This window comes from Triturus cristatus, chromosome 1_2 (assembly GCF_964204655.1).
Source record: "Triturus cristatus chromosome 1_2, aTriCri1.1, whole genome shotgun sequence".
In the NCBI taxonomy this organism is placed as follows: Eukaryota; Metazoa; Chordata; class Amphibia; order Caudata; family Salamandridae; genus Triturus; species Triturus cristatus.
This window is the reverse complement of record NC_140580.1, coordinates 369527043-369550598: the sequence shown is the minus strand read 5'-3', so window position 1 is coordinate 369550598 and position 23556 is coordinate 369527043. Positions and strand designations below refer to the sequence as shown.

The following is a 23556-nucleotide window of genomic DNA, read 5'->3' as shown; positions in this document are numbered from 1 at the left end:
TCATTCCTGCTCAAAATGGAACACTTGACCATGAGCATATTTTCTTTTGTTTGCACCTTTCAAAATTGTGAATGTTTAAGTTTTACTTGAGAACTGAATATTTAGAGGCCCCATTTTATTTTAAAAGGAGAATGCAACAAGGCACTTAAAAAAAAATTCTGATCAATTCACGATTAATTTTACTGTAGTACCTGATCATCAAGTACTGTAACAGATTATGGTCAAATAAGAGATTTTTGCTTGTGCTAGCAATGCATAGAAAAACGTAATCCCTGAACCACTAGTGACACAGAGCACATTGTATTCCATGGTTTCTTTGCATGTCTGTGCAACTACAGACAGGGACCAACTAGAGCTGATCCTGACTAAACATGGGACACTCCACTTCAAACTGTAATCCCATGTCCCTTCTGAATCACCACAAACAACTCGCTGTGATTCAAAATTACTGGATCTGACTGATAAAGCAAAGGGGGAAAGGAATGCACCCTTTTCACTGCCTATCATTTCACAGTATAAAAGTGACAAGTTGTGACCTGCATTGTTTATTCCATTCATGTCTGATCCTCTACTGTCAGATATTATGACTTTGTACTTTTCTTTTTTAGATTTATGTGTTTTTCGACTGCTCAGTGTTTTCATGCTAATAGCGTTAATTCTTTTTATCCCATTTCTACCTTGGTCATTATCCTAGAACTTTTTTTCAGTCTCTTGTCTTTTCTATTTTGGGATGAGTCTTTAATTACATTGTACGACCTTAAAGTGTGTACAGTACTTTGGCGTAAATTGCTTTATAAATCCAAACAAATAGCATTTCAACAACTAAACAAACACAATTTATTATTCTCATAGGCCAACACATCATTTCGGAAGCTCTCAACTTCTATTCTAGTAAAACAACAAACACGGTCTAAAAACTAAACAGAACAGTTTTTTTAAGAGACAAACTCACATTGTTATGCTATTATACTAATTTACAATACATTTGAAGGGTTGAATTATTTTTTTGAGACTTACCTGATTTGTTTTGTTTTCGCTTAGGACTTCCAATTGATGAAGCATATTCACTATGTATTGTACTGTCAATTCCATTTCGTTCCCTCCAATTATCAGAGTCACTACAGTTTCCCAGATGTTCACGACTATTTGTCCTTGAGAGAGACATCGGTGAACCCTAAAAGAGGCCCACTAGAGATCATTAAATACATTCAATGTGTCCTGGGTCACCTAGCATTCTATGACAGAGGTGAAGGAAATCTATAACAGTGATATACAGCTATTCAATTGCAATAATCATTAACAAGAGTTTAAGTTTAATGTCTCCAATGACTTCAAAATGGATCTTTGAATAAACACAGCTCTCTGGCTTATATTATAAATACAGACTCACTAGCCAGTCTTTTGGGGCACTCATATCCAGAATTGCCACTCTGTTTGCTAATTTTTAGACCACTTGTAGCGGGCTGAAGATTTGGGTTTATTTAACCTTCTTTGGGCCAGAAAAAACCTTAGAGTGCTGAGTGGGAGAATGCCATTTGTTAAAAATCTTAAAACCTAAACTGCTCTTCTTTATCATGGAATGTTTTATTGTAAATGGCCAGATTAATCTGACTAAATTGAAAGATAAATACCATGAAGGTAAGAAAGCTCAGTGTACTAATAGATCCATGGTTGTAAAACTGTAGTTTTTTTTATTATTTGAAGACTCACATATGCCTCCACTTTATCCTTTGTTTCGATAAGTGGAATTATATACATCACTGAGCAAGGCTGCAGGTCTGACAAGGTTTTGGTGGCACGCTTATAAACGTGGAAGAACATTGTAACTATTGGCATTACTGGAGTTTCCTTGGTGCAGCGTCGACACCCTTACTGTAACACGGAAGGGTAAATTGCATATGTGTGTATATATATATATATATATATGCAAGTTGTCCCTTTCATGCTACACAATAAGGGTGCAGATGCTGCGCCAAGGAAACTCCAGTAATGCCATAAGTTGCGATGTTCTTTCAAGTTTATTAACATGCCACCGAAAGTATATCAGAAGCGTTTCGGCTGTCCTGCAGCCTTGCTCACAGAGTGGTTTCAGTAGCATGCTAATACACTTGGAAGAACATTTCCACTATTGCCACTACTGGAGTTTTCTTGACGTAGCGCCAACACCCTTACAGTAGCACAGAAAGGACAATTTACATAGAACGCGGAGGTTGCTGCCTCTGCTACACGCAGATACACCCTTTGGTCTGGAGAACGACAGGACTCAGCCACACACAGTGAAGATATAGATAGATTTTCAGAGTGGTGGTACCTAGGCTGTAGTTCTAGATGGGATTCCCGGAGATTGGAATTCCTCAGATATTTGCTTGCTAATAACTTAGCCATTGTTTGATGACTCTCCACAAAACTTTGCAGACGTATTCTTTTTTCTGCATTGGCTGATGGTTCAAATTTTCATTATGACTAGTTTGGGGGTGCAAATCTAAAAAGGGGGGTGCCAAAACATGTTTTTCACCAATGCATTTTCCATAGATTCTTTAGGCAGACGTAGCAGCAAAATAGCTTGGATTTACATACTATGACACAACAATCCACACTATGACACACCACTCGATGACACAACACTCCACACTATGACACACCACTTCACTCTACAGCCCACCACTCTACAACACTACATGACATTATGCTCCAAAGTACGACACTCATTGCCCTTCTACTCTACTCCACTCTACAAAACTCCCTCTATGCCACTTCACTCCCCTCTACTGTATGAAACACTACTCCACTCTATCACACTCTGCTCTACTCTACCACACTCTTCCTCACTCTATGAGATAGTACTCCACACTACTCTATGTCTCTCCACTCAAAGACACTGTACAACAAGCCACTCCATGACATGCTACTCTACAACACCCCACTCCACTCTACAACATGCCACTCCAAGACAATATACAACGTGCCACTCCATGACATGCCACTTCATAACACTATACTCTAGGACACTCAACTTAATTTTATAACACACCACTCCACTCTGCTGTATGACATGGCACTCTACTCTATGCCCCTCGACTCTAAGACACTGTACAACATGCCACTCTATGAAACACCACTCCACTCCACTCCACTCTATGACATGCCATTCCATGACATCCCACTCTATGACATGCCGCTCCACTCTACCACATTCTACTCCACTCTACCACACCCTTCTTAACACCCCTCTATTTGAAGACACTGACACACCACTCCACTCTACACCACTGTATGACACTCTATAATATTCTACTAGGGTTTAACTGTGTCTGTGCAGCGAGTTTACACCACCACGTACAGATATGCACAAGTTATAGAATATTTTGGGCGGGGTGAAAATTATAACTAAGTTATCAGTATAACTTTTTAATTTGTAAGGCTTGTGTTGTTTAAATTGGTTTTGTATAGAAATAATAAATTAAGTTTTCCTAACAACAACAAATCTCAAATCTTTGAATTAGTCACTTACCTCATATGTTGTTGCCATACTTGGTTTATAAGGCACATGGTTAGCTCTTCGCAGCTCCTTGATCGTTTCTGCTGGCATTGATTTGGAGAATCCGAGCCCACTCCAAGTATTCGTGGGGGTTCTTACTTCTGTTACTACTGGCTTTTTCAACATAGCTATGCAAAATAACAAATAACAGGTACTTCATAGTTAGTTTCAGAAACATTTGCTTTCAAGTAAAAGTGGGGACATTATTAAATACTTAAAGTACAGTTGGTTTTTAAACGAGCACAATAGTAAACTTCAAATGGGAGACAAAATAACAGAAGAACAGTGGCTTAATCAAGTACTTGGTCTTTTTTTTGTGGTGAGAATTATTTAAAATAAAAGCATACACAATGCTGGGTGAACCAACGATGAAGTCATGCAAAGTAGATGATAACAAATAGTGTCCCATCTGTTTCTGTGAATGAGCAAGCTAGAAAGTCATTGGTCAAGTAGTTCGAACTGAATAGTATTTAAAAAACAGATGTTGTGCACTGCTAGAGCTTGCTTTGTTAGAGGTAATAAGCATGCACGCTTTTTTGTTGGAGGTGATTTGTTTTTCAAGTTAAACATGAATAAGGTTAGATTTCTTATTAACTTTGCACATAATTAAATGCAACACAACATGGAAAAAAGTCTTATTTTTAAAAGATATTTCTTTTCGATTACGCCTTTTAGCATTACATTACGTTTCCTAAAATGTTTCATTTGCGGTTAGATTTTGGTGGCACCTCCACACACATTGGCACACAGAAGACTAATCATTATGTTGCAATAAATCTTCATTTGCCTATTTTATGTAACCAACGTTGTTAAGATTGTGGTATAGTGCTGTGTCTAAGATGAACTTCCACTCCTTTAATATATTGTAAATATTTCAGACTTTTTCAATCTAGTATGTCAGAAATGGGTTATTAATTTGGGAGGGGACACCCCTAACATTCTAACAAATACAATCTAAGTTGGTTACAACAAAGTGTCTGCTCTGATACCAGCAACAGGCGCAGGAGACAGTGCCACAGAGAATGGTGTGTTAAGTTCAATCAGTACCAAACAATATTAAAGTCAAGAAACCAACAAAATAAAATTCCTAAATATATTTAGAAAATTACCAAGTACACACAAAGAGCTAATTAAAAGTCCCAGTTCAAGTCTGATGGGCCATAGGCCTGATTTTAGGCTCACCGCTATAGAGTGGCAGTTAGATAAGCCTAGTGGGCCATCTTGGCTAAAGTGCCTACTTTCCAATGTATAATATTTTCTAGAACTCCACGTGCTCCTTGATCAGGGCAAAGCAGCAAGCCGAAGCTGTTCAGGGTCATGTGAAAACAGATACACCATTTTTTAACTCACGCCAAAGCCTTCAGTTTTGTTGTCAAAAGCAGGATTTCTTAAATGGCTGAGGTTTTATCACTTGGGAGTTAGATTTGCCACCTCAGTCCAAGATTTTACCTTCAGACTTATGTTTTTGGCTCTCAAAATTATTCTCTATTATGTCAGGCTGGAAGCTGTAGCTGGGCAGGGAACAAGGAGGCTGACAATGGGGTCCACTGAAGTGTTTCTTCACAGCAAAAAGCTCCACATGGGACAAACATGAGTATCTTGCACACTAAGGGTGAACACTCCATGGGGTAGTGCAGCATTGGTTGTCCACAGTTGGATAAGCCCCAATCTGTTTTTGGTGCTAGAAAAACACTTATGGGCACTCCTGCAGCCATTAGATTCTCATGGCACACTTCTAGGCATTCTGGTGGGTTCTCCTGTAGGGTCCTAGTCCACAGTAATCAGCTGGACCATCTTATAGTCTAGAGTCTTTCTCCTTTTAGTATCCTTGTAACAGTTAATAGGAGGCTATCTGTTTGATCTTCGGAGAAGGGACCCCAGGGCCTAGGTGGCCGGCTGGGGTCCTGGTTTCCTGGGTTTTCCTTCTTTGAGCAATGAGGCAGAACCTTTTTTAATCAAAATGTTTCATCCTAGGTATAGTAATGTTCTAAGGATGTGGTGGTGTGCCAATCTTATATAGTGACTTTAGATTTCCCCATACACAATCTTGGCCACTTAATTGCAGAATTCCCACCTTCTTTTACAGCACTCCATCAGTCGGTCCATACTCACCTTTCCAGAATCCCTCAACATAGATTGCCCTAGCTGCCTTAAAAGAGCAGGAACCTTGTTCATCCTTCTAGCCAGTCTCCCTATGGCTAGGAGCTGTCCTCCCCTCTGATAGTAATAGAGCTAGTTTTCCCTCGTGTTGGGTGCAGGGATAGAAAATCTAGAATGATTCTGGTAATGAATGATTTCAGTTACTGGCAGTGCCATTTGCAACCCCCACTCGAAAATAAGAGTTATGAAAGCTGCCCTTTCTGTTCATTTAACCCTCCCATAACGCTATTCCCTGCCACATGGCTATTGTTAACACTTCTCCTGTCTTCCTGCTGCCGGAAGCCAAGCCATTGTCTTCCAGGTGATGGGTTGTTAACAGGCAGCCAGGGAGGTATGTTCAGTCTCTGGAGCAGGCTGCAAGGCAAACCATTTCTGAAGCAGTTTACTCTCAGATAGCCAAAATAACTGATATATGGCTATTCTTCAACTAAATCTATGAAAAATCTACTTTCACCAGTTAATTAGCCTTTTAAAACTAAGTGGAAAATAACTTTGATCAATCTCACTATCATTTTCCAACATCAAGATAGATTCCAAAAAACTCACTTTTATTCAAACTAGGCCTGTTCATGGAGACAAACAGCTTTTTGTAACTGCTCACTGTGATGGCATAGCTTTCCATAATATGTAGCATGCCCCACTGTACTATATTTTACACTGAGCACTATGGAGCTAAAGTGCAAACTTTAGGAGTAACTTAGCCATTTCATCAACATAGGTTTTTTTCTACCAGGTTAAGAAGTTTTTCCTTGCCAAGGGACCCTGAAATACTTTTAAATTGCAGCCAAGGAGAGTGTCACTGGTCCACTGTTCAATTGACCTAATGGCCAACAAAATTAGCCAATTAAAGTGGAGGCAACACAACTTAAATGATATTCTTTCTTAAATATTACAATTACGATTTTATTATCTTATGAAAAATAAAAAATAAATTGAATTACTGAGTTCAAGTTGGTATATAAAGGTATACGGTGACAGCCTCACAGGTTAAATTCCAGATTTTATGTCAAGACCCGGAGACTCATATTATGCAGTCTTTCGTGCCATGTATTTAAATAGTAGCGAGTTAAGAATAGTAAATCAACAGAAAAACATGATAGAACTACAATACCCAGCAAGCTTAAGTGCTAGACTACTAAGGTTAGACCCATAGGCCTCTCATTATTCCCTCTATAAATAGTTCTTGAATAATCTTGCCCTTTCTCTTCCTTACTGCTGGACAGTTAAGTAACATCATGTTTGGATTACCTACAGAATTAGGTTAACTTATTTGAAAAAATAAGGACTTTCCTACATGAATATTTGGAAAATCTACATGGTCTTATATATTCGCAACAATCCCAAAAATTGGAATTTATCAGTTATTGTGTACTTTGTGAGACGAAATACAGCAGCAAAACAGCAGTGACCACTGCATAAAAATTGGAGCAAAATAGAACACCACTTACAAATAACTCATCCAAAATTGCTCCTAAAGTCAAATTAGCACAGACCAAAAAAAAAGCAATGAAGAAAGGCTGTATATAGAATGATACTTAAAAGGAATGTCTCTGGGCATTCTAAAATCAACAGATCCGAGATAGACCTGTAAGGAACTTGGATCTATGCAAAGCATGAGTCTGGAACCGGGTTCCTAACCTCATTTTGGAGAAAAGCCAAAATGGATAACACCAGTCTGACCACTCCAGGGTCACGAAATGAGAAATTAATTTCCCACAAAATCTCGAATGAATTACAAGTATAAAATCAGTGTACCAGGTATGATTTTACTGGATCCTGTTAACCAACATAAACAAATGCCCTAATGACTCCCCAAAGACATGCATTGTAAATGTATTAAGTGTTTTCTTCTTCAAATAGTAAGGGTGGAACATAGTTCTGGCCAAATATTTTAAAAAGAAAGGTTACATTCGGCTGTTCTACCTCAGTCTGTGCAGAAAGAGGAAGGAAGGGTGCAGAAAGGACATGAGGAAAGAATACAGGACAAGAAAATGTCTGGAGAGAAGAGATAAAAATAAATTTCAAAAAGATTTAAGATTGGAAAAAAAGACTTGCTGGGTGGAGAGGTAGCAGGGAAAAGGAAGGCATAGGAAAGAGGGATAGAAAACAAGATGGAGGTAGTGGGATTGAAGGGTAAATATTACCTCATGGTATGAGACCTCTACAAAAAGAGCAAAAATAGAAGACAAATAAGAAGAGACATGGGGCCGAATCATAAGGAACAAGGCATATATGTTAGATTAAGGAAAATTAATTCAAGGGAATTGTTTGTGACATGAAAGGCATTCACAAGGTTCTATTCAACAACTTTGGAATGCTACACTGTTAAATAACAAGCATGGTTTTTAAAATAAAAATGTTAGTGGTTACATTTTTGCCACACTTCATAGCATCAGGGATGGGGTGCAGCATTGCATAAAGAAAATAAAAATGACATTTTTAAAATTAGAAGAAGTTTCCAACACAAGCGCTGCATCATTTTGTAGACACATGCACCGCACACAAAAAAATGGCAGTTTTTTTCTTTTTAGTTACAGATTTGAGTTGGATCATGGACTAAAAATAAAATAAAATGTGTAAAGCATTTTTTTTTCATTAAAGCAAGATGGGAGGAAACAGAAGCAATTGGGAGTGGGAGTAAAACCAACATGGGGAGGGGGGACTGGAAGCATAGGAACATGGAACAGGGCCAGGGGTGGAACATGGAGGAGGGTGGTAGGACTGGAAAGCAATGGCAATTGCAATTGGGTGCAATTGGGTGCAGGGAGGCAACAGGGACAAGCACACAAGCAAACACAACAAGCATTGGCATAGCCAATAGGTCTCGCCTTTGGAACCTTATAAGTGTTTAGCCATGCAACAGTTGCATAACTAAATACTTATAAGGTCCCAAAAGCGAGACCTATTGGCTATGCAAAGCGGCCATGCGGCAGCGAAAGTGAAAGTGATCGCGATCACGGTCAAACATTAAAGTAATCGCGGTAAAGCGCGGCGCGCGCGCACATGCACTGTAGCTCTAGGCTGGCTTGGTAGCACTTTTTGGAGCCCTCTCAATAAGTCAGGCTGGGTCAGGCGAGACCTAAAAAGGAGGGTGCTGAGAGGCACTCTGGCAACATAGAGCAACACACAGTGCAGGGGTAGAAAATACACTAGCTCAACAGTTCTAAAACGCATGTGCTCTCAAAGTGCCTAACAAAAAAAAAAAAAGAATGTGTCCACCTGTAACGAGGCTGGTTCTCATCAAAAGTGCTCTGATACCTTAGGGTCTAGGTCGTGCTATATACAACTCTCCTCACCCCAAAAAAAGGTGTGCTTAACAGAAACAATAAGAAGTGTTCAAAAGCAAGCAGTGGGAACAGAGATGCCAGCCAGTGAAAGAAACAGTAAAGAGGGAATGCTCCAAGGGAGAGACATCAGGGCCGGACGGGCTGTAGCAGACAACAGGCATTTGCCCGGGAGGCTGGATGGGTGGGGGCCAAAATTGGAGCAATGGGGGCTGGTTTTGGAGTGGTGGGGGCTTGTTTTGTCACTGTGGACTATTTTGCAGTGATGCTGCACGATCGCCCACCAGTAACAAAAGCAGCAGTGCTGGTGGTCGATTTTGTTAAGCAGGAGTGCTTCAAACTTGCGCCCCCCCTGGGTGGGGGCTGGTCTGACAAAATTGTCAGGGTCGCTTTGAGTTCCCAGTATGGCCCTAAGGAACATCCACAACATTGGCAAACAGACACAAATAGAAAGCAGGCAAATCAGAGTGACAGGAAAGCCAACCAATGGTAAGCAATGGTCGGGCTTGAACCCTCTCCAAGTGCTTTTACGTCAAAGTCTGCCGCATAACATACAGCACATGCGCTGTCTAGTAGGTTTGACCATAACACGAAGAAAATGGTTTAGGAGAAAGTTTGTATAAAGGATGAATTTATCAAGCTGTTTTTTCACCATAATGACATGAAACAAAATTGGTGTTATTTTTCCGCTTAGCTCCGTACTTGCATAGCTTGTAAGGAAAACTAGAACTATAATGACCCCCTTAAATACAGCAGTCCCAAGTGTGCTCAGGGGGTGTGGGTATAAGCACATGTTCAAGGGCTTATAAAAGCACCTTCCCTTGTGGGTATGTTCAGTACTTTGTATGCTGTGGTCAACAATGTGAAACCCAGAAACACAAAAATAGAGTTTTAAACTATGGGTAAGATAAACAATGAAGCTGAAATACATATTCCCGGACTCAAAAATTATCAAAACACGTTTGTTTAGTAAGGGGATACACTTTAACAATTTTGATTTATCTGCTGGCAATTTTTATATGGTAATCAACTGCCCTGGATCAGAAATATATATTCTGGGCCCAATAAGACGACACAAAATGTTAGGGAAGATATTATGTATATTATTTCATGCGAATAGACGTCAAGGTAAACTTATGCGACTCCCTGTTCAAATTCACCCACACACTACATACCTTTGGTAGCCAACAACTTCTTCTGTTCATAGTCAAAGGCCTGAAGATTAAAGAAACACAGGTTAGCTCAAATTCTGATTGAATTAAGCGTCATCGCACCTCGGCGATTACACACGAAAACACAGAAGCAGTGTGTTTAAGATGGAAATTGATGTATGCACAATATCATATCACAAAGTTACTTTGATTTGAAAATGCTAATATTTACCATGAAGCGCATTTTTCCGACAGTACATGATTATAACAATGGAATAAATTAGAACCTTAAGGTCACAGGCAGACATTTTCAAACTTCTCATATGAAAGACATCTGTGGACTTTGCTGCAAAGCTTCTGCAATATTTTAAAAATACCCAAGGCTCCTTCAGTTAGGCATGAAACATACTTCCCCCACTAACTTAACCTGCCTGTTCTCCACGTCCACCTGATTTGGTAACTCAACCTGTGCTTCTTGATAACTAACTAGTGTGTATATATGAAATAAGGCACTAACAAACGTTGCCTAACTTGCACACAGACTTGTAGGCCTGAATTTCGAATTCGATGCTACCATTTCTATTTTAGAGGTATGGTACAAATAACAAGAATATCAACAGAGATCTGAGATAAGTGATACAAAGAGAACATTTTGAGCGGAATCATGGACCATTTTATGTACTTTTATTTGGAAAGTAAAGGATGCCCAGAAGCTGTTTGAGGCGGGGTCACTGGCATTACCCTTCAGGGGTTAGGAGGGGGAGGGGGGTATGAATAGTAACAGTAACACATGCAGTTTATTTGAAAAGCAATACTCACATGTCAGCGATCATTCCACTGCACGACTCTAAGTGCAGTTGAATCGTGCAGTAAAACAGAATGCAGCATGCGAAGAAGAAAACAGATAAAGTCCATGTACACGTAAACAGGAGATGAGCTACATACTTACAATCATGACATAAGGGACTCAAAGGAGTCATAAGGATAGAAGACATCCACAAGTATTGTTCTGACTGTGCAGGAAGAGTTCTGAACAAAAACTTTATAGGTATTTAAGTCTCAATAAATCTTCCTACACTGTAATGCATGACCCGTTCTCTCCTACAATGGTGCAAGTTTCCCAGGCTCTCCAGAAGGACACCTTGGCCCAGATTTACAAAAGCTTTGCAACCAGACGCAAAGTGGTATGCTGGGATTCACTCTCCAACGCAAATCAGTATTTGCAATGGGTAGTCTTCCAAAGTAAGAGAAAGCTGCACAATGCAAAGCTTTGCGTTACATTGCGTCAAGGAGGCATTCCGTGGACAATGCATGGGCGTTCCCATGCAACCAGTAATAGGTTTCGATACAAATCCCTCTCCAAAAACAATCGTAAACAGGGATATGCACCAAATTCCTATGCCTTCTCAAGGAAGACACAATAAGATACAAAGTTTTCATTTGTTAACTTCATTTGCGCTATGGCTCAAGGGTGTGCGCGTTGGCTCATGGCAGCCAAAAGTGTGATCATTTAGAGTAGAGCTTTAAGTCTAGACACCTCATTTCTAGGACTTAGCCACTCTACACCATTTTAATAGGGTAGACTACATTCTGAATAAAGCATCAATTAGGACAGACTGACCCTTTTTAATTTTCATTTTCTGCTACATCCATTACACTAGGCCCCTCACCCCCAAGCACCTATCGGCAGGAACAGAAGATCCCCGACAAAGAGCCCCGGTTTCGGGAGCCCGTCAAGGATTGCAGCGCCGACTTGACGAGGGGCAGTGCTCATATGATGAAGCATGACACCTAGCTTGCTGGGTGTGTGAGAGCTCTAGTTCCACCAAGGGAGCTTCCCTGGCTTTCCACTGGTTACGTCCTGATAACCAATTGGTGGTTTAACCTTATCTCCACCTCCTTCCGTATCTCTTCCTTCCTGTACATGAGGAACTCTGTACCCTTTTTTGGTAATAGCCAAAAGTGTGCCAGCACAGGTAAACAGCGCAACATCCTAGTAGACATGATGATGTTCTGCTGGCTCACTTTCAAGCAGCGTAGTGCAACCCTTGTATCGATAGTAGATTTGTTTGTTACAAATCATTGTTTTTAAGTGGTAATTAAAAATAGGAGTGTCCATTCGCAAAGGCATTCTGGAGTATGTATAGTGATACTTTTGTAATACTCTTTTACATACTCTTGCACCCCTTCATGAATTGGACCAAAAACATCCAAGCTGGTAATAAAATGGCATTAGCCAGAGAATAGCCAGATGCAGTTATTAGATATGTAAAGGACTGTGTCTTTATTGCAATACTACTAAAAGGCAGTTGAAGGTTCATGCCTGATTCACAAAACTCTTCAAGTAATGCTTTATGTAGGCAAATGCTTTTGTAAATTGGAACTGAGATGTCCTTATGACTCAAAGGCAGGTGGGGATGATAGCCCACAGTTGAAACATTGATATGAACATACTGATAAGCCAGTATTTAAATGCATGTATATACATAGTAGGATAAAATCGCATACGCAAAATCCCTAAATCGTAGACAAATGATTCTGCATTTGTAATATGCACAGCTAATGTAATAGTAGAAGGTAAAGTGAGAGAGTGCTTTGATTTCTAGCCACAAATCTACATTAGTCTGTCTCTCATTACAGAGAAACCTGTATTGAAGTAAATCTGCACCTTTGTATATAGGCCCCATTACACTTTTTCCACTGTTTAGTTGGTTGAGGCTTACCCAATTTGAGACTGAATAATCCGACTTACAATAAAACAGACAATATCACAAACTAATGCACAAAAAGTGAAAAATATTCAGAAACAAAATGGAGTGATTCACTACTAATGCAGAACAACAGACAGAGCCACTTGCCCAAAGCCTTTACCCATGTGTTTCTCGCGTTGTGACATTTAGCCCTGAATTCAGATTAATTATGCACCCTAAATCACCACCATAAAACATCTAAAAAATAGAAAGGATCCCAGACCCTCAGGAAGTAGTTATTTTTGTGGTTGACTATTGTCGTAATACAGCTCAAAAGCCATTATCAAACCCAAAGACTCTTCAAAAGCATTGATGTAGCACAGTCACAGACAGATTCAATATCACCCAGTCATGTAAAGATTAAACCACAATTAATAGAATAAAAACATAAAATTAAAACTTTCCTTCATATCATAGAAAATAAAATAACTTCAGCATGGACAATAAGAAACAACCCCTATCACATCAGTCTTCTACAATGGTCTTCAGTAGCAGCTGGTAGATAAGTTAGAATGATACAATAGGCATAACAGAAATCATAAGGACAGAGATAGTAAATTAATTTGACGCCCAAACATAGCACCTTCAGAAAACTAAAGCAAATACTCAGCAGCAGTAGCTCATCTTTGAAGAGATTTAAAATTGGACAAATACACTACTCTCAGATCTTTCCAAAGTCTCTGGTGCAAGGAAATTATTATGAGAGAAAAACCCTGTTCAGGGACCCTGTCCTTAAAATGTCCATGCCTTCTTTTTATAGATCATCACACAAGTTTGAACAAATCTCACCGTCACCAAAGTAATTAAAAGAATTACAAAATATGAACGCTATGTTGAGTGAGCCTGTGCTTTGACATGGTCTATCTGATCAGAATAGTTGACCCCTTAGTCGCTATAAGATAGTTCCAGACACTGGGGTATTTTGTTCCAGGCTTTTTCTAGTTTAGCAATATCAGAATCTCGGTTGTTGTCCAGTGGCCAGAATTGAATGCTGGTCCATTGTTCTCATCTGTTTTCATTACCAAGCAAGGTCAACACGAGCATCCATCATAGAAACTTATGTTGAAAAAGCATTTATTTAAGCTGTTCCAGGAGGTGAGACAATGTATGTTTGTTCCACATCCTCAACCCCTTGGGAACCAGCCATTATGCTGCATCACCAATATCCAAAATACACCCAGGTTCATGAGCAAACGATTTACGACCATGCACCCTTGCACCCTAATCCAGATCGGCACTTAAGCCAATGAATGTTGGAGGAGAGCAGCAAATGTCTTGGTACTTGAGTGCTCAAGGCTCCTGAAGGAAGACTGTGTTTAGTCTATCTTGAACTGTGCCCCTATAAAAGTCTAGGGCCTCAGAATAAGGTAGCTTCACCACTAGAGGTGCAGTTATATTTCTCTTTGGGGAAAATATTAAGTCAAAGTTTGAACACAAGACTGGTAGGGAAGATCCACCAAAGGGGACCTGAGCAATCAACTCCCATCCAAATCTGAATAAGCATCCCGTGTTGTCCCAGATTCTCGAATTTCCTGGATAATCAGAGGAAGTATGCAATGCAGACAGTTCATTTTGATGCGTACCATGACAACAAAGTTGCTGATGCCCTTTAGATCAAGGATTCACCAGAATACCATTCAACTCACCCCACACTTCCAGAGGTATTCTCGATGTGGAAGAAGATGGACTACATTTCCTTCTCTTGCACAGGGAGAGTAACCTGAAAGATCACATTATCCATAGTCAAGGTTAGATACATCCTTTACCCTCCACCCCAGGAGCTGCTTCTTTGCCTTGCTTTTTTGGAAAAAGTGTAGAGCGGCGATGGGAATCTGAAGGAATGAAGGCAGATTAACTAGCTAACATCAGCCTCATTTATGACTGCTAATGGACACCTGCTAATCTATGATCAATTTCCTCCACAAATATTAGAAGTCTTAGATATATCCTTTCACAGAGGAACACAAAGTGTGCACTGCCACTAGAAAGTTAACTGTGTGGCTGCTTCTTCTGAAAAGCTATGCAGAAACTCCTAGACTTCCAATTAACTTAACCAACCTCATCTGACAACTCTGAGAAAAAGAATCATGATTTGTGGCAAGAAATCTGAGAGATGGTGACTTTGTCTACCCTGAACTACAGGGTATATTTATGATTCCTAAACACCTCATTTATGTATTGGTTTTTATACAGTGCTACAGAATTAAGGATTACAGAATCTTAGACACATAACTATAGTCAAGGGCAGTCAAGAGGATGTGTTCTTACAAAAAAATCTGGTAGAATGGTGGTGGTGAGAGAGGAACGATGGTACGCAGGAGAAGAATAACAGGATGGAATTAGATTCAATCAAATACCAGGCTAATCATCTCCTGCAGCTGACATCTAAACAAATGCTAGCTGAAAAAAATCAAGAACCTTCATCAGAGCTATCTGTTTTACAATGTTTGCTTTCTAGTTTATCATCCTTAGGCAACATGCCCCGGGAGAAGATATCAAAGCACTGAAAGGGACATCAGATTTAAACTTTGTGTAGGAGTACTCAGAACTATTCCATTGATGTATTCTCCATCTTCCACTTGAGATAGCAATGCCTTTAAAATCTTGACAAGCAGTTAAGCTGCTTTAGTTTCGGTCAGCATTAGCAAATTGACGTCCATGTATATTTTTGTAAGATTAACTTCCATCACCTAAGATTAAGTATTCAGAGGAGCAACATACTCTGTCAGCACAAAGGTCCTCCTCATCAAGTTTGACAAATTTCTTCTCTATCTCCATGGGGCAGCCTGGTCTCCACATTCTCAAACACCAGCAAGTGGAGTGGTACATAAACAGTGGTATTGATACCCAGTCCATGGCTTTATTCCTTCATATTAGATCCTGGCTGCACTAAGTAAGAGCAGCTTTGGAATAAAAATGAATGTCAGTGAAGGAAAAGCTTCAATCTGTCCATCCACAACAGCTCAGCTTCAGGAAATCACAGATTTTTTACTGAAATGCTCTAAGATAGGCAGGATGGGGCATTTCCTGGACAAAGACTGTGAAGGTCCCATCAACACTCAAAAGACTTGTCATGCCTCAAACTCTACTTCATCTTCCTTGGGCACTTCCCAAATGAGTTCATGATCATTTAGCGTTAATAAAACTGATTCTAGTAAGGGCATTATTAGCAAATTGGAAACATAGTCTACAGAGTCATGCGGGCTCTTAGACCTACAGTTTGGTTTTCGTCCAGGCCTGGGCACAGTTGATCAATCATTAAATCTCTTCCTGATTGTCCAAAAATGCAGAAAGGCCAAAAAGGATGTGTCCATCTTGCATCATGGACCTAACATGTGCCTTTGATATGGTAGACTGCCCAAATCTGTGGACCATAATGCTCAAATTAGGCAATGATAGCACAATAATATCCATACTCGGTAGGCTACATGAACATACTACAGTCAGAGTGTGGTATAGCAGGAACGGAGATCTATCTGAGGACTTCCCATCAATCACTGGGGTTAGACAAGGCTTTGTCTTGGCACTTTTTCTATTTTTTATTTATATTAATTCCTAGGGAGAGCGCCTGATAACGGCCAGGAAGAACCTGCCAAAGATCCATGAGAAGTCCCTGTGCTGCTTTACGCAGATGGTGCTGTCCCAATCGCACAAACTGCTAATAGCCTCCAGGTCTTTCTAATGCTTTGAATAGTTTTATGAGTAGCTTAGGACTATAAACAAATCAAACTAAGTCCCTTGTAATTAAATGCAGTCCCAAACTAGCCAAGAGTAAAATGTTTTTTCCAGGCGGGGAAGAAATTATGAAAACTTCACATTTTAGGTATCTGGGAATTCTGATATGGGTAGATTTTAACTGGAAATTTCTTTTGAATGTAAGAGCCATGCAATGCTTGGTATCTTTAACATTAAATGTGTGTCTGTTGAATCATTTGGGGCATATTGGTGGCAAATCTCTACAAATTGTGGAGAACAAGTTTATAAGAAGACTACTGGCAGTTCCACACTCCACCTCGACGGCCTTATGCCACGAAAGGTTGGCTTGATTATATATGCTCTATCAAGTTGCAACCACTTCTGTTATGGCACAGAATCTGAACAAATCCAGAACCCCACCTATGCAGGTCAATCTTACAGGACTGTCTGAAGCTGGACAACTCTCAGGCAATCCAATGGTATTAAAATGAGTTTAGAAACACTTGGTGCCCCAAATTTCTATCTTAACCCGGATAGTCTGTTGACCATTCCCCTAACTCAGACTAAAGCACTTTTTATTCAAAAAGTACAAAGGACATGGGCAGAGACTAGAGAAGTACGGTTAGGAAACACACTTCGGTTTTACCTGCACCCCCGCACTTTTGTTTACAGATTATTATAAATGAGTGGCACAAGTTTCTTCTGACACGGTTCCATCTCCAAGCTATACACTTTCAGCTAGCTTTCCCAGTTGAAGGTACTGGTTTTCACCTCTTCCTCGTGGTCACTGTGAATTCCCAGCGGACCAAAGCACTAGGCACTTTTTGCTTTGTTGCAAATTTTACACCGCACAAAGAGTGCGGTTTCCCCACCCTATATTACAAGCATTAAAAATCAGATCCCATATTTACAGCCTTTACTTATATGTCCTACCCGTGAAACAAAACCATTATACCTGATGTTTTAAATGACATGTTAAGTGCCATAAAGATACGATCTTATAAATGAACAACTCTTTTATGGTATAGATGTCTTTTAATGCCTGCTTGTAGTATATTTAACAAGTGTTTCCCTCAATCCTATGAATTTTAATACTGTATATGGTTTTCTTTTATCTGCTATGACTTTCATGGATCAGTTGAGCCGAATAAAGTATTTTGACTGACTAATAAAACTGTCTCTCTAACTTGCTGCGTTTATTAGAAAATAAATGACTGACATATAATCCTCCAAAAAGCATTACATGAACACTAAAAAGCGCACCTTTGGTATAGGTGACTAGTGTACATGCCTAGTGTGTCCTGTAACTGACAAGCCGTAGAAAACCTACAAAGTCTTTGGCAGGACTATACATCCACAGAAGACTGACCAACAAGGGATGATTTCAGGGCCATATGGGTCACACATCTGCTCAGAGATAGTACCATGTTTCTTTCCAGCACATCCATGTATGGTTGTGGCACAGAAATAATGCTTCTAGGTGTTGTGATGAACTATGAAATGTTGAAATATTTCAAAATGTTCCTTTTCAGAATTGCCTGAAAATCCTATGCATTGTTAGCCAATATATTTGAAAGCGTATGGTGTGAAAATAATGGTTTGTTTGGCTTTAATGGAAGGGTCACAGAAATACCCCTTTACTGCATGGCCACTTGCTTTAAAATCAAAATAGGCAACAGAGAAATGTATTTCAATGACACAGATATCATAGAAACAAGTGCTACATGAATGCCTAATATTATTGCCTTCAAAAATTTCTAAAAATATCGGACCAGTAACCAGATAATGTGGCATTTTGTTGGAATGGTCTAATGTGTTGAGGGTGGGCATGGCTCTAGAAGCCAAAACTTTGCATTATACCTGCCTAATAATCTCCCCACAACCAAGCCATCTGTAGACACATCCCCAACCTTACAAACTTCATCAAGATACTATAAAATTCCATCTTAGACCTTTGCAAGATGACTTAACATGAACATCTTTCTTCTTGTCTAATGTGTACTTGACTGCCATGCTATGTCTTGGGTACCTGCATGCTGTCAAAGGATGCCTGTGACCCCAGCCGTGCTCTTTCGGAGTTCTGCTGGGCAGCTGCGGCTCTTTCTGCTGCTCGTTCACTCCCTGGAGCCTTTTTGTCTGCCACTGGACTTTCAGAGGAACTTAGTTCGGAATCTGACAGCATTCTTTCTGTGGTACTGAAAAATGGTTTGATGTTCAGAAAATAAGGCCTGCAGATGTCATCTTAGACCAGAAAATCAACAGTTTGCTTGATATGCATTATCCTGTCAACTTTATCTACTGTGCAAATTTCTTTCTGAAAAACAATTTCAAAGATATAACACATATCTTTAGTTAAAAGATAGAACGATCTCTGGTATTTCAGAGAATAACTCACTGTAAGTGGGAGTTTTTGGTACCGTGCAACAATTCCACTGTTTGCCTCTTGTTACAAGAGACTTTGGCAGAAGTTATCATCTGCTTCAGCTCATTGGTATTTGCTGAATGTGAGGGGCTTCTTGGCATCCCTACTTCCACAAAGGCATCATTGCAACCTGCAAAAACAGAGTTAATATGATGAAGTTTGGGAACTAAATAAATAAAAACAACTGGAAAGCAAGCAATACATGTTTAAGGCAAAACACAAAAGAATGTTTTTTTGTTGAATCTGTGGTGGAAACAGTGATCTCTTAGTAATGTTTTTTTTTTTAATAGAATGTAATTTTTCAAGTGGGCAATGGTAGTCAGATCCTGAAGTGAGTTCTGGACAGATGTTAGTAAACATCACATGTTTCTCGTAACTAAATCCTGTGTTGATAATAGCACAAATTGTTATGAAAGATTAGTACTGCACATAGATGTAAGTGAAGTTACATGCATCTGTCAGGTAGTAATCTGTAAACAAACAAGTTCACAATTTTTCTCAGCTTATAAGCTTTGTGTGCATCCCTCGCTTTATATTTCGAATACTGGCAAGGCTCTATGCTCTAGAGGGAACCAGAATTATATGGACAATTTCACTGAACATTTTTGACAGGGGGTAGTATATGTCCTGGGAGGTAAGTTAAGGAAACATTTGGTACAGAGATATTTTATCACCATATTAAGAAAGTAGATTTATGAAGAAACTTGGCTAAGGACTGCATGTATCAGGCTTAGGACCCAATTATAAGTTTGGTGGTCCTAGAGCAGGCTGCCACGCTACCCCCCCTCCAAAGACCGCCAAACAGAGCCGCCACCTGCCCATCAGATTATGAGTTTCTTGTGGTCTGCCGGACGGGTGGGTGGCGTGGTGGTCCTGCAGCGATGTCAAAGGCACCTATGTATGCCTTAGAAAGGCATTGCCACACAACAGCAACAGCGTGTTCCAGCACAGCATAGACTGTGAGGTCCATGCTGTGCTGTAACTTGGGGTGGATGCACACAGGGGGGCACAACATGTGCCCCCCTGCATGCACCCCGATGCATGGGGCACGATGGGGGCCTGTAGGGCCCCATTTCTTCCATGACCAACAGCAATTTCACGGAGGAAGAACTTCCATGACACCGCGGGTGGTCGTGAGACTCGTAATATACATGGCGGTGCCTCTGCATATTGTGAGCCTCTGACTGCAGCAGTTGCGGCAGTGCAATGGTGATTTGACAACCAAAGTTGCAATACGGCAGTCGAACTACCGGTACGGTAGTGACTGGACTGCCATACCCCGCTAGTCTAGCGGGCCTTGGACCGCCAGACTCGTGATCAGGCCCTTAGTAAGTACTCTACGACTAAGGTACCACTGAGCTGTTGGAAAGACGTGACACTGTTTACGTTCATGAGGTGCGTGTGCAGACAAGGAATTTGAGTCACTCCTATTTACTTTTCACTGCGTCCTTAGGTACTTCAAGCCTCTTTGGTCCTGCTGTACTTGGGTTGAGCCTGAGGTGGTTAGACTGCTTCCAAATGGTTTGACCTGTATTATCTTATATATCTGAAAGTTCTTCATAGCCATTTTTTGATTCATTTCATTATTCCGATTAGAGGGCTAGCAGATGAACTTTTTGCTAAGTTATCCATCTATTTGTACACATGTTGACAAAGTTATACCAGTTCTGACATCCTGCCATAGGTGTTTCACTGAATGCTTACATTTAACAACATCAGCACAGAAGAGTAACTCAGTAGATTCAGAACATTTGGACTGGCATTTGAACGCCATCTGACTTCCTCCCAATTTGCATACACCGTCTTATTACCTTCAATAGTTTTCATAGGAACAATCACAGTGCGCACAGAATTGCGGACACTATGGTAAAAGATAAATAATTGCTCATCATTCATTCAGATAATCCAATATAACATGATAAAAGGCACTACATATTATTATTCAAAGAGTAGAAAGGTGTGCAAGGATATGAGGGCTGGTTAGACAGTACAGCAAGTTCAGAAGCACCTTAGAGCTCTATTTTTGTATGACCACCCAGCCCAAAATGTTCCTCGTGGATGGGTTAGAACAGCAGGCCAAACAATTCAAAATGCTCTGTGCTATAAATGAGAAACATGCTCTTGGTCCTATAGGACCTGTCCTATCCCTCCACCATGCACCTCACTGCGTATCTTTTTGGAAGTGGAGTAGTTACCCATGCTAGCAGACTTCTTGGAAGTGATCGCTTTGAGTTTGATCACACAGAAGATGTACCCGTAGCAGGCAGCCTTTGGAGTTTGTATAACAAATATATCCACGGGTCTGCATATATCGTTTCAGCAATAAGAAATCTAAGACTCAAAAAATATGCTAATTTCCTTAATAAAGACAATTAATAATGGAAAAATCTTATTTTAAGACGGACACCCATCACTCACCAATGGTGACATGCTTCATCATCTTGGTCTCCCCTTTGTGTCACTAATGACACTAAGGGCTGCAACCCCGTCAGAGGGAACAGGGAGCCCGAGGATGTTTTAAGAAGGGGTTATGAATATAATAATTGATGTCGTTCTACTCAAATAGGCAACCAGATGTGAATAGATGTTTTAAATGTGGGAATTAAGTGCAGTGCAATGTAATGTGATAAGAGTGGGTTAAAATTGAACTATGAGAGAAACAACCTTTATTAATATCCCTCAAAATCCAACCTAAAAAAAGTCCAAACGACAGTATGTATAACATTTTTAACTGTCTAGTGTATATAAAGGGTCAACATGTTTCAGCATTCACGGAAAACTTTGATTCCATGCCTTCTTCAGGACACAAATGTTTTGCTACTCCAATTATATGAAAAAACAAGAATAGTGCATAAAAACGGTTGGAACAGATACAACCAGTTCACCTGTAATCAGGAATGTGCATTACTTCCTCCGCAAATCATATGATGCAAATGGCATCCGAAATGCTTGGGAAGAAAACCTCACCTCACCTGGCTGTGGCTCAGGATAAAGGGGAGGCACCGCTCTCTCCGTCGGTACCTCTGGCGGACATCTAAGCGAGACGGCTTTTTTTTTTGTTTTTTACAAATTTACCACTGTTGAATACACTCACAAAGATTCAAACATATTATTATGGGGTCAAGGACAAATCCATGTATTTAATGCTTGCCACAAAGCCTTGAAGAGGAGGCCACTCCAAAACCTGAGCTTCAGAGAAAATTCATATTGTGCTCCATCACATTTGAGACAATTTGTAGTTGAATGTGTCAGATGAGGGATGTTCTGCAGCATTACTAGCACCTGGATCCAGAAGGTCTTCATTGCATGAAGTTGGAAGGATTTGTTTCTTATAAGCAGAACAGGATGAAGTGGACAAACCAGCAATTTTGACTTCAGTCCTGTGCTAAAGACGCACTCATTGATGGGAGGATCGGTCTCCCACAGCCTACTGGTGTCAGAAAAGCGTTTCCCGGGAACCCAAGGAGAAATAAAAAAAGTCGACACAACAATAAGGTATTCTTATTCTGCTTTCAGCTCTGCAGGAATGCCAATACTTAAGCCACATACACAGTTCAGTAACTGCTGGGTGACTCTAAGGCACTCACAGAGCCATGCAGAATGAGGAGGATTGAAGATATATTCTAAATTTTATGAACAGCTATTCTGGTTCCTGTTGGCATCCGCTTTTGCTGTAGTCTGCCACTGCCAGCAAAAGACATCTGAAGGCAGTCCTGGAAAGCCTGTGAGACACAAGAAGCTCCTATATGATCCCCCTCCTCAGGCTCTAAAGTATTTAGTAACGAAATGAAGGAGACAGTTAGGAAAATGACAGAAAGCAGAGAGTTCAGGCTGCAGTCCAGCCAAAACCCCAGACAATTTTTTTACAAGATGCTTTTTTATCTACATCTTTTCCACAGAGAATGTGTCCTGCTGAAATAAATTTTTAAATTGAGGGACCTCTACTGACAAAAATACCGGACACCACATTTTCTCTCAGTCCCTTGAAGAGTAAACATGCCAGAAATTAAGTTCTGCACTCCGATCTGCGGGGTGGAGCTTTTATAGTCTGTCTTCTACCATCAACAATTCCATTCAGAATTAAGGTCTAATGGACATAGTTAATGAAGCTAACCAGAGTGAGCCAGAGTACTACCAAACAAGAAGGAAATAACTCTGTTATCATTAACAGAGTTGTGATAGGGAGCCTAGTCTATCCTGCTGCCAGTGCATAAACCGCTAGGGGGGTAAAGGCCAATCCTGGACTTAGAATACGTGAATCGGTTAATTTCTTATCACATGTTCATGAACTTAGCCAGAATACCATATTTCGTCAGGTAATGACGTGGCATTTTTGCCGTCCTTGGAACTCCAAGATGCGTATTGGTCTTTCTATAGTGTAAATGTTCATATGACCAAATAACGTTTTTGAACTACAACAGACTCGCGAGTGCAACCTCTTGGTTTGCCAAGGTTCACCTTCATGATTGCACAGTGAAGAATTATATGCACCTAAATCCATTATTAGGCCAGAAAAAAACATTAGCCAAGGAAAATTATTTTCTCTAGGAGTTAT

The 23556-nt window shown here is 40.1% G+C and overlaps 1 protein-coding gene across 2 annotated transcripts in view; it reads right to left on the bottom strand.

The window, feature by feature from the left end:
* The window catches only part of BICC1 (BicC family RNA binding protein 1), a 681813-nt gene that overhangs the window by 39792 nt on the left and 618465 nt on the right, over positions 1–23556 (bottom strand). For both annotated transcript variants that reach the window (XM_085604750.1, XM_085604761.1), the window contains 5 exons: positions 18975–19131; positions 18609–18774; positions 10158–10197; positions 3512–3666; positions 1018–1174 (listed from right to left, as the gene is read on the bottom strand). In XM_085604750.1, coding sequence (XP_085460876.1) covers positions 1018–1174; positions 3512–3666; positions 10158–10197; positions 18609–18774; positions 18975–19131 — 675 coding nt within the window. The remainder of the gene's footprint in view (positions 1–1017; positions 1175–3511; positions 3667–10157; positions 10198–18608; positions 18775–18974; positions 19132–23556) is intronic.